This window comes from Eumetopias jubatus, unplaced genomic scaffold (genome assembly GCF_037043125.1).
Source record: "Eumetopias jubatus isolate StellerSeaLion01/CBP00866 unplaced genomic scaffold, mEumJub1_p1.0 scaffold_1, whole genome shotgun sequence".
NCBI lineage: Eukaryota > Metazoa > Chordata > Mammalia > Carnivora > Otariidae > Eumetopias > Eumetopias jubatus.
Genome location: NW_028274807.1, coordinates 180,043,006 through 180,062,721, shown reverse-complemented (window position 1 = coordinate 180,062,721; position 19,716 = coordinate 180,043,006). Strand labels below are relative to the sequence as shown.

Sequence of the window (19,716 nt, the reverse complement as noted above, 5' to 3'; positions counted from 1 at the left end):
TTACTGATAGTACAACACCTGACTCTTGAACAACACAGGTTTGAACTGCACTGGCCCACTTCCATTGGCTTTTTCTTTTATTCAATATGATACAGTAAAGTCCTATACATGTATTTTCTCTTCCTTGTGATTTTCTTAACATTTTCTTTTCTCTAGCTAACTTTATTGTGAGAATTCACTATATGATATACGTAACATGTAAAATATATGTTAATCAGCTATTTATGTTATCAGTAAGGCTTCTGGTCAACAGTTGGCTATAAAGTAGTTAAGTTTTGCGGGGGCAGTCAAAAGTTATACGTAGATTTGCAACTGTGCAAGGGGTCGGTGCCCCTAACCCCCACATTGTTCAAGGATCAACTATAATTTCAAACCAAAAAAAAAAAAAGAAAATGTGGGACAATAGGGATGTTTAGGATTTTTGATAAGAGGAAGGAATGCACTTAATATTTATTGAAAATGGGCGGGCTATCATCATACCATGTTGAAAGTTTCCTCCTAAAAATAATTTTTAAGCAATGTGCCCAAATCCCGAATCAGCTGGCGAATCTGGGAGAAGGTGAAGCGGGGGAAAGTTGGGAAAATAGCATTAATTAGACCATAAACTCTGAAACGTGAAACTAAGAACATGAATTTTCCCCTAAAGCTATAAACACTAAATACAAAATTAAGATGAAAAAGTGAACCATCGCATATGAAACTTAGCCCTAACAAGTCCCACTGATAACATTAGTGCTATTCCTTTTAACTATAAAGTTCCACGGTAGGAATGGGAAAAGGGATATGTAAAAATGTGAAGGAATGACTTAAAAAAAAAAATAGTGAAAGGACGGTCAGTCACCAAAAGGTGCACAGCTGGTACCTCCGTAAACGGAGACTGCGGGCAGTACAGCTTCTTGTTTCTCTGCTTTCCTAGACGCATCTTCTAATTTTGCTACAATGAACGTGTAATTAATTGTGCAGTAGAAAATTCGAAATTATTTGGTATTCCATTTTCAATTGAAAACATCTGAATTACACCCAAGCCTTCTGCAGAGCCAACACTGAGGATTTCACTCTCAGCTCTGGCACATGGGGTATTTTGTAGGCACTGGCAGAGTTAAGTGACTGTCTCGGCACCTCTGCCAGCACATTCAGCAGCCATTCCCTAATTGTGCCACAGTCACTCTGCCAATATTTTATGGGAGTTTCACAAAATGCACCTATAGCTAGTTAGACTCGCAAATGAGAGGACCTCCTTAAATTCTGGCTTTAAAAAAAAAAAACAAAAACCAAACTTTTTTTTTCCCCCTTCCGTTCTTCATTCTTCAGAAACTTCCCCAGCCTTCTAGAAACAGGATGGGCCACGGGAATCAAATATTATCTCACACTGGAGACCTAACAAGGGGGCTCGCCAGACAACAGCCTGGGGAAGCTATTGGTTAGATGCAGTATGTAATTATTTGCTAACCTGGTTCCAGGTACTAATCCCATAGAAATTACAGTAGGAGGGCAGCAAGGAGCCCTGAGACATAAAAACCATTGCCATGTGTAAAAACTTAGATGTTAAAAAAGAAAATGCAGGCACAAGAATTTAGCCAGAAAAAAAAAAAAAAAACAAAAACAAAACAGACATGCCAATAAAAAAGCTGCTTCTTAAAATTTGGCTGGCAGTGTCCTTCCTCTCCCCAATGGATACTCTTAGTAAAGAAAACATGGTAGGTTTTTTCTCCCTTGCCTGTATTTGATTTCCAATTAAAATTAAATATAAACTGAAACGCCACCTGGATTTTAGCAAAATCCAATCCCCACCCTCCACCGCTCCTTTTTCTTAAAAGAAGAACCTGGGCTTACATATACAAACATTTTGCTAAATGACCCGTGGCAAATTGCGTAATGCCAGTAAAAGTTGTGTTTTTTAAGTTATGAGCCCCAAAGATTTTATCTGAAATAAAACCCTGATTCAATTCAGATTCTGGAGGCAAACTGTGTCCTTAGCTCTGCCTCTAAATTTAAAACATTTGTGGCGGGGCCCCTTCAGTAATGTTGCTAGTAGGTATGGAGGAGAAATTCTGTATTTATTAAGATATATGTTTTCTTTTCTAAAATGGTAAATTGGGGCACTAATTGCCTACAAGAACGGATTCTCTGTAGTCCTCCTATAGAAGTCAGTTTCTAAATGAAGAGTGTGATTGTCAAATAGGACTGTGCCCTTATTTCAATTAATTATCTCATTGAGGGAAGACACAGGAACTCTGAATTCACAGATGAGGCCTCTCCTTGGAGGTCTCTAACACAAATTTCTACACTGCTCTAAGGTGATCACATTTGAATATAAATTGGGTGGAGTATGCTAAAGAATGGAACAGCCCTGAGAAACAAGTTGGTTCCCTTCCTGGCCTCTGCCTTTGGGTCCCTAAGATTTCAGCGCCGCCTTTTCCCTGTCTTCAAAAGGTGCTCAGCAAACAAAATAATACTGTCGAGAGCACTATTAATTTTAAAGGCTTGACTAGTGTGCTAAGGCCTAAGGTCTATTATTCAATGTATTCGTCACATAACTCTGCTCTAGAAGTTATCTCTATTGCCCCATTTTACAGACAAGAAAAGTAAGGCTCAGAGAGACCGGCAAAACTCACTTTACTTCATTCATTCAGTAAGTACTAGAGGTGGGTTTTGAACTCTTGTCAGCAGGATTCCAAAATGTCTCGAATGAAATGCTTCTCCTGCATTTTCTAGTCCCTGAGCAGTGAGATGAGTCTCTAGGGGAAGCAGCATGCACTGGGTAGCCAACTAAGTACATTTGTATACCACTGTCAGTACGATACTCAAGGACGTCCATAAGCTCCACTGTCTATGCTTTCAGGTGCTCTGACCTTTTGAGTGGTTATCAGACGGTGATACCTCCAACCGGCAGCAGAGAATGAGTTAAGAGCATCAGAAATGCAAATTCTTGGACCTCACCCCAGATCTACATAATTAAGTGCTCCGGGGGTGGGTTTAACAATATGTTTTAAGATGCCCTTCAGATGATTCCAATACATGTATTAAGTCTGAGAACCACTGCGGAATGCCACACAACCTTTTAGTAAAAGTGTACCCCTGAATCAAAGGGTACAATGGTCTTAAGCCTCTTGACACCCCATGCCACACTGCCCCCAGAATGGGCTACTCTAACTTACACTCCCATCAACCACGAAAGGGAGCCCCAGCGGTATATGTAGCATTTACTGTAACCGTTGCTGATTTAGCCAAAGATCTTTCAAGTAGTGTGTGAAGCTGGTGATTGTGTTCGAATAGATATAAAAAGGCTCTTCGAACCTGTGCAGAGTGCTTTATCTGACCTTACTTTCCAGAGTTTTCTTCGGAGCTGGCATTTATAAGTGCTACATCTAAGATATCCAAGAACGAATTCCAGGGACACATTGGTAAGCATTTAGAGCCAGAAGAGGAAACCTTTTCCAAATTAAAGATAGGTTACTAATATACTTAACATTAATTAAACACAGAAAAATCTAGGAACATTTGTCAAAACACTGAACCAGCAAGCAAATCTAATTAACATGCAGTATGGACTGCATAGTGTTTTAATTGGGGGGTAGGAGGCTGGGGCATGATGCACATGAAACTCACCGCAAAATGACACAAGCACACATACAAACACACAGTTCTCAGAGCACAAGATGCTGGGCTTGCATCAGATTCACAAAAGAGGAACCGTAAACCTGCAAAACGTACGCGTGATGAAATTAAAGACATGGCCTGTGCCAGGGAAACCCTCCCACCAGGAAGGCTAAAGAGAAGCTCACTAACTGTGAGATGTCATGGTAAGTCATCTGGTAACAAGCTTACAACCAGAAACAAATAAGAATGTAAAAAAAACAAAGAAGAAAGGCAGAGGGGAGAAAATAAAAGGCCGGCGCTTCCAGGAAAGATAGTTCATAAATAGCTGCATTGAACAAATACCTTCAAATATCACAACTATTTTAAAATTAGGCATTAGGATTTCAGTTGTTCTAGCTCTATGACAAATAGAGGTGAATTGGCTAAAACTCGATATTAAAAGTATGTAAAATATGGACACCACCAACCAAATGACCAGCCTTGTCAGTCCCCATCTAATCTCTGGAGATCGGACACTCGACTCAGGCAATGGTCTGTGTAAACAGATAGGCCCCACACCATTTCCTGGAGACCAATAAACTCAGATGCTGGCGTCTGGCATAGAAAGACTTCTACTTACCATTTACCTCCAGTTGTTCCACAGTGGAAATCCCCCTTGCTTATTCCAAAATTAAAAATGGCAAAGTGGCAAAGATACACTTCTTGGGCACTGAGGTCATAAACCGCACCCATACAGTTCAGTATACATCTTCCATCCACTCTCCCCTGATTGAAAGGGTTAAATTAAATCAGCTGGTGTACATGTGCTGAGTTACTGTTTCCCAAGTTGTACCAAGGTCTTCAAAAATCCCACCAACATAGACACAAATAAACTCTTCCTCTCTGGATTACTGAAGATGTATCGCTTAAGTCATTCATTTGTTAATTAGTCATACACATATCTTCTACAGCTTGTCTTCATTTTGCTTTGAGATTTTTATTGATATTTAATGCATATGTTTATGTTTTGTTCCACTACGATTAGATTCTAAGTTTTATGAATTCAGGGAGATGTTAAGGGTGTTTCTTCATTTCTTCTAGCCAACCATGGGACTGTGAACCTAAGATACGCTTGTTTTTATGTTAATTTTCTTTGGTAAGAGAACCATGGGGAAGAACATCCACTCTTTGAGTGACTCAGTGTCCAACCTCCATTTCCTTAGTGGGCTGGCTGGTTATTCCTCTAACCACCAATAATGCCAAAACATTTAATTTGTGAAATGCATCCAGTTAAATGATTAGAAAGGAACTCTGCAGGTAGGATGAAACCAACAAGTGACTTGACCACCCAGGAAAATGTAAGACAAAGTCTTAAACTGTGATATATGTATTTCTTGAGGGATAATTTAGAAAAAAAAAATAAGGAATGATCCTGCAGTTTTGTCACTTTCTATAAAGTAAGAGAAGGTTCTAGAAGGCAAGTCTTGCCACATCTGCCATTTACTAATTCAGGAGGAAGGCAGCTCTAGACAACAGCCAACAAGGGGGATGGTGGTGTTTCAATAAAACCTTTTTTTTTTTTTTTTTTTTTCAGTCCAAGAAGGGAATCTATTAACTCACAGAATTCAAGAAAGGGTTGAGGAAACACATCACAAAAAAGGCAGGTAAGAACCAAAAGGCAAGAACAACTGGATCTAGGAACTCCAATGCTGCCGAGTCTTCCCCCAACCCCCTGCTCTTGACTTTCTAGCTTTTTCTTTCTTCTTACTTGAGATCCTTAAATGATGATTATCTACCTCATTGGGTCATTGTGAGAATTAAATGAGATAACACGCTGCAAAGAAATAAAATATCACAGTACTCAATAAATGTCAATAAAACCTTTCTTTAAAAAAAAAAAATAGGTGGTAGGCCAGATTTAGCCAGACAGGTCCTCTGGCTTAGTTCACCAATCCCTCGCAGAGTCTGCAGGTTTAACACAACACTTGTACCTAGAGCCCGCCCAGCCAAGGGACTGAACAAACGGTGAGACAAGTTTAAAATATTTCCGGAACGTAATCATGACAATTCTAATTGTGAATATCACATCCTCAGCTTATGCATGATGCTCTTCCTTCTGTAAACACATTAATGACACAGTCTTTACATAAATGTGCACAGCATAGGCATATAATACACAGCACAAACTTTGAATTGGAAAGACAAGTGTATATCCAGTGAGATAATCAGAGTATCATTATAAAAATGCATGGAAAGGCATTTTCACTTACTACTTTTGGCTGGTGAATGCCTATTGAGTTGAAATGGAAATATCATGAGTAGGATAAAAAAAATGAGGCAAGGTAAGCAATATTATCACAGAATTATTTATCATACACATTAGGATCAAAAATAGTCAGGAAAGAATGAGCATTATGTCATTCTCTCCCAGTATTTAACCTTGTGAAAGGTTGCTGAGTTCACAGGGAAGATAACAAGCGTCAATACAAGAGGCTATAAAAATGGAACTACGTCTTACCATGCAACCTTGAAAAATTAATACTTAATAATTATAATAATAAAAGGCCACTTCTGCCCTGTTTTAGGATGTTACATATTATTTTATTAAATTTTTCCGAAACTCTTCCTTTGGCTCTCAGACACATGGCTCTGCTGCTGAAAAGCAAAAGACATTTTACGCACAATTTTCCCTCTACTAGAAAGAGGTATATTGTGCCCTTCAGTGAACATAAAATTGATATTATCATCTCTTAGTTTATATCTCACTACTTAACCTTCAGATTAAAAGTTATTGGATTTGAATGACTAAGAAGCCTTCATGTCACCTTCCCTTCAATGTGGAGACAGGGGAGTTGGGAATGAGAGAAGGTAGAGTGATAAAAACACAGATTTCGGATCAGCTGACACTTTGCCTCTTTTAACAAGCAACCATGATACTGACAGTTCCTTGTGCTTGTATGGATGATACGTTGTGTGACAAATGGTCTACTTTCAGAAACTTTGCTGAAGACGAATCTGCATCACGAAGTTAATTTTATTTGGAGTACAGTCAACAAGGAGCAGTCTAAAAATAGGGATAAAAGAGTTAAGTCGAGGAGAACCTTAGGGTTACCACCTTTAAAAAAATCCTACTCCTCTTATGCAGAAGATACTGGAAAATGTTCTCTCCAGAGGGATTAAAGAGAACAGAGCTGCTTTCCCTCCATCTGCCTCTATGCAGGGCTCAACTCAAACACACAAACAAGGCCTTGACATCCCTAAGCAGTTTAATCTATACCTTGTCAATGAGTCTGCCAATAGCACCACTGTTTAATAATTACACAACATATTTTTCCAACAAAAGAAACACAACACGCACCCCCTTTCACCCTAAAAAAAAAAAATTCATTCTAAGAAGCTTGTGTCAATATGAAACAGACTTTATCAAAGATCTAACTTCGCAGTTTTGTTCTCTAAAAGCGATTAAGTCCATTCCATGATCAATAGGAACACAAGGCAGTTTATCAGCATTCCCCATGTGACTTCTGGAAGATATACTCATTAGTAACTGGCAAAGGCTAAAGGGAAAATACTTGATAATTTTAATCTGAATAAACGTATACAATCAAAAGAGTGAGTTTTCGTGATATAAGAGGATGTTGTTTTTTTTTTTTTAAACAGTCTTTTGGTATTCAAATGTAGGAGGAGAAATGCAGAGAGCAAGGGGGTAACGGTGGTCAACAAAAGCAAGTCCTCAATTAAATGAAGCAGGAGTTAGAGGTCCATTACTGAATTCAGAACCTACTGCAAGAGCCTTGTCACTGCTATTAATCTTTCAAAGATCTCTTTTCCTTCTAAGTCAGGCCAGGTCCAACCTTCTAATTTACCTTCAGTACCACTCCTCCTGAATGGCCTTTCTTCTCTGCCTAGAAACCTCCCCTAAACCTCCCCTAGCTTAGAAACCCAAGACTCCACTAGCTGAACCCAAGTAACCTTTGAACCACCTTCCCACTGCTCCCTGCTCTTCAGGCTCTTCAGGCTCTAGTCAAATAAACTCCAAATTAATTACCCTACCATGCACATTTCCTTACACACAGGCAGGGCACCACACGTATTAGTTACATGACAGAATATTTAACAAATGAATAAATGCATTTCAAGAACTCCAAAGCGAAGAAACAAAGTTTCTTCTAATACATAGTTTCCAGTGTAGCACATTTATTAGCTCATTTGGAACAAAGCTGAGACCAGGCCAGTATGTGAAACTCTCTTCACCACATTTTCTTGTGTGAGGAAAAAGAAAAAAAAAAAATGTGGTTGTATTTCTCTGAACCAAATCAAACACAGTATTTAGCAAAGGGGCCTCTGGAATGTTACAAGTAACACTTCATAATTACAATAGATTTGAGTTCAAAGACCAAGTGATGAAAAGAAACTTTCTAATACGGGGTTCAATTCCCTATATAAACTTCCCTTTTGTTGCTCCATCTACCACTTGCATTTATATTGCCATTCTACTTTGTCATAAAAGCAGTCACCTTGTAACCCTTTTTATCAAGTAATCTATGCACTACCTAAAAGTACACTCGACTCCATCAGTTGAGCTATATAGGTTTACATTACACAAACATACCAATTCTGCATGCTCAGCACTACTTGTCAATAAACGCAAGCAGTTGCAAAACAGCGAAGTAGGTTCCTTGCCTTCAGAGAACAGACAGGAGCCCGCCAGTTTTGCAAAACAAACTCTCTGCAATCAGTGAAGCTCATCTGTCAACAAATTACCATTAAAGTCATACCTCCTGAAAGTTCAAAAAGAGATTTCTGATTAGACAAGAGAGAGGGGGTATTTATTTTTATTATTATTATTATTATTATTATTATTATTTGCAGCTCACAGGTCAGGGCTTAAAATTGCCTTCTCAAAGTAGGGACGCTTTTGCTTAAAGTTGAGGGTACACTTCACTCATGGTGAAATGTGGCATCTAGCTTTCTATGTACTTGGCTCTTTTTCTGTTGTTTCTCATGCCATCTCACCTTTCAACAGAGAATGTAATGACACAGAGCTGTTTAGCAATCAAAACTTGAAAGGATTTCATATAAGGCTCACATCACAAGTTACCTAAATCTCTGACAATATTTTGATGACAAGGAGGTCCAAACTCACAGAGTAAAGAACTATAACTCTAGCGTTCAGGGTGAAGGATGCCTTTTCCAGAAAGAGCCACAAAAGGAACTGAGAAAAAGTGGGAGTCTGTTATTGTTATTGCTGCTTTTCTTCGTCACAATTACCTGAATTCCTCTCTCACTTTTTTTTCTCAATTTGTTTGCACGGTTTTTGCTAACATTTTGATGGCACCGATTCTTACCAAATTTTTGATCATCAATAGCTTCTATATCTACCTTGTGTTCAAAAAGAATGTATCTTGGTAGAGTGAGTCCTTTAAAATTATAGTTTGAGTTTTCACCCACCAGTGAAGGAAGGTGCTAGCCCCTAGCATAGAGCCTGCCTCAATGAGACAACTCAATAAATTAAGATCTTCTACACTGCCTTCCAGAAGCTTTCCTTCTCGGACACAGAGATGCTGACCATCTTTTCCCTTCCAATGGCATCAAAAGACCTTCCTTTCAGACACAGTCCCTGGTAGCTACAAGGCAAAAGGCCACTTGAGGGTATTCCTAACAAAGTTAATAAAGCAACCTGAAGCAAAGAGAAGAATGGTAAGGCCGAACTGGCCACTGCTACCTGATCTTTGTACTAATCCACACCTAATCACTTGGGCCTCCCTCTGTAGAGTGAGCTACAAGGCAAAGGATGGCCACAATAATGGTAACATGGTTCCCACAAAGGAACAGGAGTACGAATGAGAAGCGCAGAGAATGGTCTCTTTCATCGGAGCTCACTGCCCATCCAAACACACACAGTGATTTCTTCCAGGCGTCGTTTTTCACAGGGGCACTTCAAGCTGGAAATGTTGGCAGGACAACCTCCCTCTTCTGCCCGATATCCACTAGTCGTTTTGGTAACAAGAACAAAATGAGGAAATTCATTCCACCATTTTGAAAATGAAGAGAAGAATCTTTAATTTTTGTGTATTGGTTTATGCTAACATGTTCACACTCTGGTCATTATCATTTGGTTACTCACATTCAGGAGACCCCAGCATATAGACCCGTGACTCTCCCAGGCCCCGCTGATAGTGTATTTTCTACATCCTCGGGGAATATACACAGCCAGATTTCCTTCTTGAGCACCCTCCCACTCCTCCTGTCTCTCTGAGCTTCTCTAGTCCTGGGCAGTGACTCATCTCTCACCTCCTTTAATAGCTCATTGGCGAAATGCAACCCAATGAATCCCTCTTCTTGCCTCTCATGATGTTTCAGAAGCTACTTATCCTTCCTACCTCTCTTAACTCTTCAGGACTCATTCAATGTTTTCCTCTCTTTCTTTTACATTATTAATGGGAAACAGGTACATAGACACGTGTTGATGGTTGATAGGTAACTTTTGGGCCAAAAGGTCCAACACCTTAAACCAAATGTCAAAGAACCAATGTCAAAAAATGAAACAAACACTTCACTTATTCACACTCTCTAAATAATCCATATTCAAATCCCGTATATAGTGTATCTTTTTTTTTTTTAATGTCTTTCTCACAGACTTCCTCTACACTGCCCTCCTCATATAAAACAATAGCCATACCTCAAAACCACAGCAACCAAAGCCCTCTCTATACTGATTTGCAGACAATAAAACTGCCAGGTGGTACCCAAAAAAAAAACCCCATCATTAAATGGAATGTTGTTAAGAAATAGCTGTTTTATTTAACAGCTATTCATTTTTATTGAATAAACATTTTCTAGTATGCATTCTGTTAATTGACCTGACAGCATATGCTGTATATGGAGAAACTTCTAAACATTATGCTCTATGTAATATGCTTATCTGAAAAAGCTCTCATTTGCAGCAATATGGAAATAAAATTCTGCTTTCTAAAATTCAAGACTTTTAAAATGCATTAATCCACACAGTTTATGAAATTGCTCTGGACATTTTAAAATCCTTTCTTTAGGAAAAAAACTTCAGTAATTGGTAATAGTATTTGTTGCTGAGTTTCATAATGGAGTAGTGCATATCCAATACAGAACTTTTACAGGCCCAGAAATGGGGCAGGCATAATAGGAAATAAAAAGCAGTTATGGTATCGGGTAAAGAATTACCCAGTGGCTAAAAGAAATGTTCAGAAACTCTATCAAATTATATTATTAGGAAAATATTGTTATAATAGTTTCATGGCCCAGATATAAGTAGACTTGAGACATTACAGAGATAATACATTTCGTTTTGAGGAAGGAAGACAGTTGGGGAGTGTGTTGGCGGGCTCCTCCAGCTACTGGCAGCACCTCTCGTTGGTGATGGCTTTTGAGTGATGATGGCATCTTGCAGAACTACCAACCCCCCTGCCTAGAGGGCCACAAATGAGCGATGCTGCTCGGTGGGAGCTAGGGCAGCCTGGAGGGCGGCGGGCTCCCTGACTTCACGAGCAATCCATCCCTTAACTGTTGTCCTCGAAGGAACATTGGTCTAGGGTTACCAGATCTTCTGATTTTTCAAGAGAAGATGGAAAAGCCGGATTCCCCCTATTTTTCTAGGTTGTCACGTATGTAATTCTTTTTTTTTTTCTTTTTAACAATTCTTCTTAGAACTAATTTAGCCAACCTACAGACCAGTCCCAGCATAGAAGTCACTCATTCCACAGCTAATCTTTGTGAAAGCTCTCCATTCTGAAAGGGCACTTGCTATCATTTGTAATTATCTTCGGTAATAAGAATCAAACATGGAAAGGCTTGCATTTATTTTAAAAGTCCTGGCACTAGGCACAAGTTCTCCCTATATCGTCAACGATTGCACTGGTGCAACTGGAAAATCCTATAACATTCAGTGTTACACACAGCATAATTAACTCATTTTTATACCAAGCCCTTTTAAGCCACATCTTTTTGTTCCATGGACTTCTAACATATTTTACAGTTCTAATTCTCTTCCACTGTCCTACATTAATCAAAGCTGTAACCCCTGTTGTCTTTGTACTACAGAATCAGAATGTGCCCCTGGCGAGGAATGGGGGAAAAGTCAACAGGAATTAAATTTCAGTGCAACTGTTTACTCAACTGTGGCCTGCAGTTATTGAAATTTTATCCGTGGTTTTGTGTGACTACCGCAGTAATGAATTCAGCATGGCTGTGATTTTCTCACTGCTGGTATTCTCACTTCAAGTAAAAACCTGTAGAATAAAAATGATGAAAACCACCGAAGTCCATCATGTTGACCCTCGCATTTCTCCAAAGCGCTTAATTGTTGCAGTTTTCGGTCTGGAAGGAAACTAGGTCCACTCTAGTCCTGCAAAACTTTTTTAATCCCTTAGTTTTTATTCCCCCCTCAATCCATCTACAGATTTTCTTGTCCTCCAACAACCTGTGAAGAGCCGCATCTATACTTCGAGGGGCAAACAGCTGTCAGAATTTTATTTTAAGAAGATCGAAAAGGCCTGCCAAGCCTAATATGTGGGGTTTTAGCCACAATGATAAATCCAACTCCTCTCTCTTCCTAAATCATATCAATAGCAAATAAAAATAAAGTTGTTATAAAAAGTATTTAACAAGTTTCGAAGTACAATCAAAAGGTACTGACATCCGTAACACATCACAGCATGTTTTCCAAAGTGGTCACAGCCAAGATAAAGAGGGGAGATGTGCTAATTTTGTTACTGATGCTTTTTAAGGAAGATGCTGTTAAAAATGCACTTTCCTAACTGTCTTCTATGAGGCCAATATGTTGTTGCTATTATCGGTGTAGGGGTGTGTGCGCGTGTGTGTTGACGGTATATATGTAAATATTTTGGCTGACTTACTACTTTACAATGGTAAATGATCTTCAGTTCTTCATATAAAACTCTAAAGAAGTGAATTTCCCATTTAATTAATGTACCTTAAATATTAAGCATGTGGGGTACTCACCCCATAGGTCAAGAGCACCACACCTCAACTGCTCCATAAAGAACCAGTGGATCTTGGCCTCTGTAGGGTAAGGACATAGAACACAGCACCCCAAAATAGCAACTGCCCATTCTCAGTATAACCATAAGTACCCGAGAACACCATATGAACGACGCATGCACACACGGATACCTTCCTACCATCTGAGGATGTGTTCTGCTAACCACCTCGGTGGTTAGAATTTGGCCATTTGCACTCATTTAAGTGCACAACCTTCCACACGACATACGTCCATTCCAGCCGATGTGATGCCCAAGGTGCAGGCACAGAAGGGTCTGGGCGGCCAGGGAGAGAGACCGCACCACATCACTTAGATGAAGCGCTTTGCAGTGAGACCTGATCATGTCTGCTAGTTTTCTCTTCTTTCTATTCCACTAACTTCTAACAGACTAACAATGTAATGATTCTTCATGTTTTAAAAAACTTCTTAGCAAGAAGAAAATAAAATATGCTCAGCGCCTGTCAAAGGCTATAACCCCACTTCTCTGATAACGGTTTCCAAGAAAATTGTTTGAGAAAAGGTTCGCCTTCGTCCTCCCCATCCCCCAACGATTTCTGTTTCTTTCAGAAAGGCCCGAGGATGCATCATTCTTTTTTCACCTTTCTGAAATGGCACCATAACTATGCATTGAGTAAATGAATCAAGGACTAAAACGGAACAAAACCCACCCATTATCATTTAACAAAAATAATCCTATTTCCTGATTTCAAGAGAGGCTGGAAAAACACTGCTGTCTTCAAGCGGGTGCTACTTACTTATTTGAATTTCCCTCAACACCGGGGCCACACACCACCATTTTCTGGGTCACCTTTACCATTTGGAAATATTTAATCAGTCACCCACAGGTACCCACTGACATGCCTACGGAGAACGTAAGAAGAATGAGTATGTCCCAGTTTATATGCACCTGGGGGAGCCACCAATAAGAGCTAATTTAAAGCATTACGAGGATCTAGCCGCATATCAGCTGCCGTATGTACACAGGACACATAGGTCAGTGGCCCACACCCCGAAGTTCCTACAGGTAGCAGGGGGCAATTTCTTATACTTAAAGACTGTGCTGTTGTTGCTTCGCCTGCTGTATACCCACTCCTGCCCGTTTGCTCCTACTGTTTGCTTCTACTCTCCTGATGCACCTATTCCCTCTCCCATCCCCTATTCCTTTTATCCATTATCCCTCATTTTATGTCTTTCTTCACCAGGCTCAATAAGCCTGTTTATTATTATTACTTTTTAACTCAAGCATCGGGAACCATTTCTCCAAAGATTCATTGTATTCCAAACAGTTCAGCTTCGGGAGGCCACGGTGGGGCCTGGGAAGGGTGCCCAGAGGTGCACTCAAGCTCATCGTTAACAACTGCTCCCCAAGACGGGGGTGGGGAGGCTTCCAAGACTCAACTCCCAAGGGCTTGGGCACTCGTCTCTGAAGGCCCCCACCGGGCCGCCAGATGCTGCTGACAGTCGGCCAGCGCGCCAGGTGAGCCTCCAACACTCCGCGGGGTGGGGGGTGCGAGCGCGAAGGGCGAGCGGGAGAGCTGGCCCTCCAACCCCGTGCACCCCCCGCCCCCCCAGTACCTGTTGCAGCTGCACGTGCACGAGCTCGGCGGCCCCCGCGCCCCGTGCGCCCCCAGTACCTGCTGCTGCTGCACGTGCACAAGCTCAGCGGCCCCCGCGTCCGCGGCCGGCGTCTCCCCGTTGGACCGCCCCTCGCGAAGACTGGCACACTGGAGCAAATGGTTGCTGCCGCTCGACCCGTTCTGGATGGCTGAACCGTTACTTTTTGTCTCAGTCCCAGATTCTTGCATCATGACTCAAAAACCTGAGAGAGGGATTTTCAGGAGGGAGCGGGGGAGAGAGAGAAAAAAGCAGCTGTTAAAACAGTTGTTGGACAGAAGGAGCAGGGCCCTGCCGTCTGTGTTGCCAAACTCTGTAAGCAGTTGTCCTTTTCTTTCACGATCACTTTTGGCCCTGGGTCGTGGGCTAGTCCCCTAGGGTCGGAGGACGGAGGGGCCGGTCCAGCTTCAAGGTTTAGCAGTCGTCCTGTAAATAGGCTGTTTCCCCTTGGGAGGGGGAAAAAAAAAAAAACTTTCGGGGGAACTCAGGATTTATGGTTAAATTTCTGTGGATTGTGTCTGGATGTTTTGCTCTAAAACCAGTAAGTCGCTGTGTGTGGCATATTAGGTGTAACATTAAGTTTTAGTGTGTGCGGGCTCTGCCTGGGGGTGGTACACTCCTAGAGAGAAAGTCTGCAACTCCACTCTATCAAGACATGACACACACCACCAGGAGGGGCCCCTGAGGTCTTATGAGTTGAACACCCTTACCGTCAAAAAGCGAAGAGCATTTAAAGATTCGTACTCCCCAGAATCATTCAGGTACTGAAAAGTCTTCAAAATTGGCCATTCCAATAAGATCGGCCACATTTAGAGAGGGAAAAAAATCCCCACTTTTCAGGAGCTGAAAAAATTCAGACTCTGATCTTTGTCCTAGGGTTAAAACTTCCCTAGGAAATCCTCTTCAAAGTTAGGGGGTTTTCTCATGCTGGATTACTAACCTCTAGTTTGGTTTAAGGCCTGAAAGGTCTGGGACATCTTCTATTTATTTTGGAGAAAAATCAGGCCTTAGGCAGACCAAAGAAAAGGTCTGAATGTGAAAGTATGAAATGTCTAATAAAAAAAAATGTGTGTGTATACAGTAGGTATATAGTATGTATGTCTGTATGTATAGTGCAAGATGAGCAGCTGGAAGATATCACCTACATACATGTAAATGTATTTCACATTCTGCCCAGCTACTCTCTAGATACAAAACCATTACCCTACGGAGCCAATTCAGCTCTCAGTAAAGGCGTCTGTTTATGACAAAAGATAGATAATATTTACTAATACCAAATGTTACCATGTATTGGTTACCAGTGCTGTGCCAAGCCCACCTGCAGGTGATTTATGTATATCCACCAGTTTAGTTGTGAATGCCACTGGTATCTCCAGTATGCAGATGGGAAAACTAGGGCTCCATGAGGACCATTTTAATTTGCCCAGCATAAATCACTAGTAATGGTGCAATCAGGATTTGAACAAGTTCAGTCGGGTGTCAAAGTTCTTAACCATGTGTTTTCTTCCAGTTGAGGTGCAGTAAGGAGCAAACAATGAAATGGCAGGGTCATACTCCAAATTCACAGACGAGGACTTTGAACAGGATAAACAATAGTCGCTAAAGGACTTGACAGTTCCAATATCAAAGCTGAGAAATGTCTGAATGTTAAAACTTTTTTTTTTTTTAAAGATTTTATTTACTTGAGAGAGAGAGAATGAGAGATAGCACGAGAGGGAAGAGGGTCAGAGGGAGAAGCAGACTCCCTGCTGAGCAGGGAGCCCGATGTGGGACTCGATCCTGGGACTCCAGGATCATGACCTGAGCCGAAGGCAGTCGCTTAACCGACTGAGCCACCCAGGCGCCCTGAATGTTAAAACTTTAATGTGAGGGGCACCTGGGTGGCTCAGTCAGTTAAGCGTCTGCCTTTGGCTCGGGTCATGATCTCAGGATCCTGGGATTGAGCCCCACGTCAGGCTTCCTACTCGGCAGGGAGGCTGCTTCTCCCTCTCCCTCTGCAGCCCCCCCCACTTGTGTTCTCTCTGTCAAATAAATAAATAAAATCTTAAAAAACAACCAACTTTAACATGAAACACTGATCTTGCATAAAAGGGCTGAAAACTTAGAACAAGTATTTTTGCATCGTGTAAAGACAGACACAACCTGCGCTACAGATTTGTCCCCCACTCATGAAATATGTGACAACAGGGAAATTGAAACACTTGGGACCTCCTCTTTAGAGGATGCCGCCCTCTTGCTAGAAGTTGGTTTAAATCCCTTTTCTACCAACTTCCACAAAAGCCTAATGGAAAATTAAAAGCAGAAAAATTCACATCTTCATTTCCTTTCAGTGCACTGTATGATCCAACTTGAGCACAAACTTTATAAACCCAGAAGACTTATTTTTTAAAGTTAATCCAGTTCTGAAGGGGATTAAGAATGGCATTTTTTGTTGACAGGTGGGAAACAAATTCAGAAGCAACAGCTGATTCACTCTCTTCTCTTGAGATCGGACTTTCCAGTAATTAGAGTCCTTTAAAAACCGCCTTTACATCCTTACTGTCTGCAGAGTATAAAACCTATCAAAAATACAACTAAAACTTTCTCTACGATAGAAGAACCAGGCAATACAAGTACCTTGTTTCAATTTTGTGAAATTGAGGGGTTTTATCCCCCCAATGTTTCAGTTTCTGTTTCATAAACCTGCCCATTTGTACAGAAATGAAGGAAAAGATGTTTAGGTATTTGAGGGAGAGAATGGTTGTCCTAGAGTAGTTAACAAGGAAACTCACTGAATTCTTAGGGTATGTCACAAGCATACCTAAAGAAAAAACAAAAACATTTTTTTTAAGGTTCTGGAAAGCCTATCCACATCAGCGAATGGACCCGCAAAAGACAAAAACACGGCTTACACATGAAATCCATACCTGCCCTCAGAAGGGGGCATAGCTAGCCAAATACTGTGTCCTCACAACTATAGGGAAGAAAGCTGCTTTTCACACCCTGCAACCAGTGGGATGCGTGACCTCAAAACAGGTACTAAGAGATGCTCCGCTTCTGTTTCCTGGGTTTGACACCGTGGTGGTGGGTGGAGTAAGGACAATCTCCAATCCACAATTTGATGAGAAGGTTTTGCTCTACGCAGTTCCAAGAAGGCTGCCAAGTCCTCCAGGAGAAGTTTTGCAGGCATCTCGCCAAGCAGCTTGGCTTGCGAATCGGGTCTGTGAGAGTGCAGGCATTGGGACCGAAATTGCATAAAGGATTATTTTGGTCTGAGGATGTCCTTAATTAGTCAAGTGCTAACAGTAGTATGTAGGTTGCAAGATTTAAAATTTCCCATAATCTCCCACACCAATCAGGAGAAAACAGCTTTTTGAAAAGCACATGTGAAAAATTAGGAGTGTCGATGTCTAAGAACATTTCTAACAATATCTGGGCTGGCAATATTTCTTTCTATGGAATGTTCCAAGCCATTTAATAAGCCTTTATGTCTGTACAACACTTCACAAACTACAAGGCTCTCTGAGGTACTTTTCAAACTCATAACAAGTCCATCAGGGAGAAGAGGCAGGTGAAATTTATCCCCATTTTACAGATAAGAAAACCAAAACTCAGTAGAGGTGAAGGAATAGATACAGCCATAATCATTTCCTGTTTCAGACATGAACTTGCCTATTCAATGACCGGCAGAGAATTTCCCATTTGCAAAGTCCTGGGCAAGGTGGCGCATTAGTAAATGAATGAAAAGAAAACTAAGCAATTCCAGGGAAGACAGTACCAAGGTGGCAGGTGGACAAATAAAAGCACCTAAAATACAAAGATGAAAGTGTCGGCATTCTTTAGCAAACACCTCTATTTGTCTTTTTCTATTGAGTTTTACAATTTGGGAATCATCTCAAAGCAGGTCAGTGTATACAAGAGGAATGTGCGTTTTCTGACATTGAACACTGTAACTTCTTTTCTTATAGGGAGCTTGTCATAGTCACTCAGTTTGTATAACCTCTGCTTCCCTCTGGGACTCCTTATAACCAATGAACTGCTCTGCTCCATGGCAAATCGAGAACAAGAAACGATATGCAATCACCCCGAGTGTGCGAATATGGAGGCAGAGCACCGGGAGGACATGACAACCCCTCCCCACTAACAAGCCCTCTGGAAACAAAGACAAATCTTCCTCTGGCTTCTTGCATGGCTTCTCCGGATGAGCTGGGCCTGTTTAAGCCACATATGATCCATTCAACACAACCCTGCAAAGGCTGAGGCTGTAATCGCATGGATGTCAGAAAGCTGAAGGAAGCCAAAATGGCCCACTTCTCGTCTTGCTTGGAAACATGACAGAGCTACTGATTTCAAAAGATCGATTTTTGTGCTGAAGGAACTTGTAGAAAAGGATAAGAACTGAGTTTAGCATGCCTATTTATTGTCGTTGCCAACACTGCAAACTCTGGAAGTATTCTGGAAAATTCATAATGTCCAGGCCAATGTATTTATAGTAAATTAAAGCAATGCTTTATTATTATGATTATTTCCTTGGTTACAGTGTTGATGCTGAAAATTTAAGGAAAATAAAGCCCTTGTTATCATGCTTGTGAAAGATTTTAAGCTAACAAAAAGTTCAGTCTTGATTCCAGGGCAGTTAATTAAGGTTGACCAAGTCAGGCAGAAGTAAATTAACTTGGCTGATCAATTATTTATATGAAGCAGAATAAATGCCCTTAAAGAACTTGGTCTGTTCATGAAAGGATGTGTAAATTAAACTAAACATAGTTTTGTAAAATATATTTTTACTTCTATGGGGAGAAGAGAAGAGAAGTTAATGGCGAAATCACTTGTAGGAAAATGACAGTGATGACATGGTCCTCCCCCATCCTAAAGCAAAGATCCTCTTTCTCATTGTTCATCCAGTGCCAGGAAAGGAGGAAAATGGAAGGCATTTTGAAGAGATAACAGAAGCTCTTGGGGTGTTAAAAAAAGGGGGGGAGGGAGCGAGGAAAAGAAGAAAGGAAGGAGGTAGGGAAGGGAGGAACAGAGAAGGGGAAGGAGTAAGGTTGGGAGGGAAGGACAGAGCGTTGAGGAGAGAAGGAGGAAGACAGCAACTCTAAGAATGGAGAGACCCTGTGAATTTCCATATTTTGGAATTCCTGAAGGAGAGGCGCACTTACTTCATCATCCGTTAGACTCCGTGCAGTTTGTAGACAGGATAAGAATAAAGGTGGAAGTCAGGCTAACTCTAGTTCTAAAGAAGGACTCATCGCATCATGATAATTCAAAGTCCACACTGATCATGTTCATGCGATTCAGGAAAGAAGACAAGCTTGTGTGTATTAAGACATAAAGCATACATTTACTTCTGGGTTTCATCAGATAAGTGAACAGTTTCCCTTTAAACGTGCAAAAGGTCTACCTGGCAACATAATACACATAAAGGAGTTCTAAGGAGCAAAGTGCAGCTAAGGGGATTCTTCCCTGCCAGCAGGCAACCAGCAGGGTGCCACAGGACACTAACC

The 19,716-nt window shown here is 41.0% G+C and overlaps 1 protein-coding gene across 3 annotated transcripts in view; it reads right to left on the bottom strand.

The window, feature by feature from the left end:
* FOXP1 (forkhead box P1) overlaps nucleotides 1–19,716 on the bottom strand; it is a 489,745-nt gene that overhangs the window by 214,486 nt on the left and 255,543 nt on the right. For all 3 annotated transcript variants that reach the window (XM_028101748.2, XM_028101750.2, XM_028101749.2), the window contains one exon: nucleotides 14,251–14,435. In XM_028101748.2, the coding sequence (XP_027957549.1) occupies nucleotides 14,251–14,424 (174 nt within the window). In that variant the 5' untranslated portion in view covers nucleotides 14,425–14,435. The remainder of the gene's footprint in view (nucleotides 1–14,250; nucleotides 14,436–19,716) is intronic.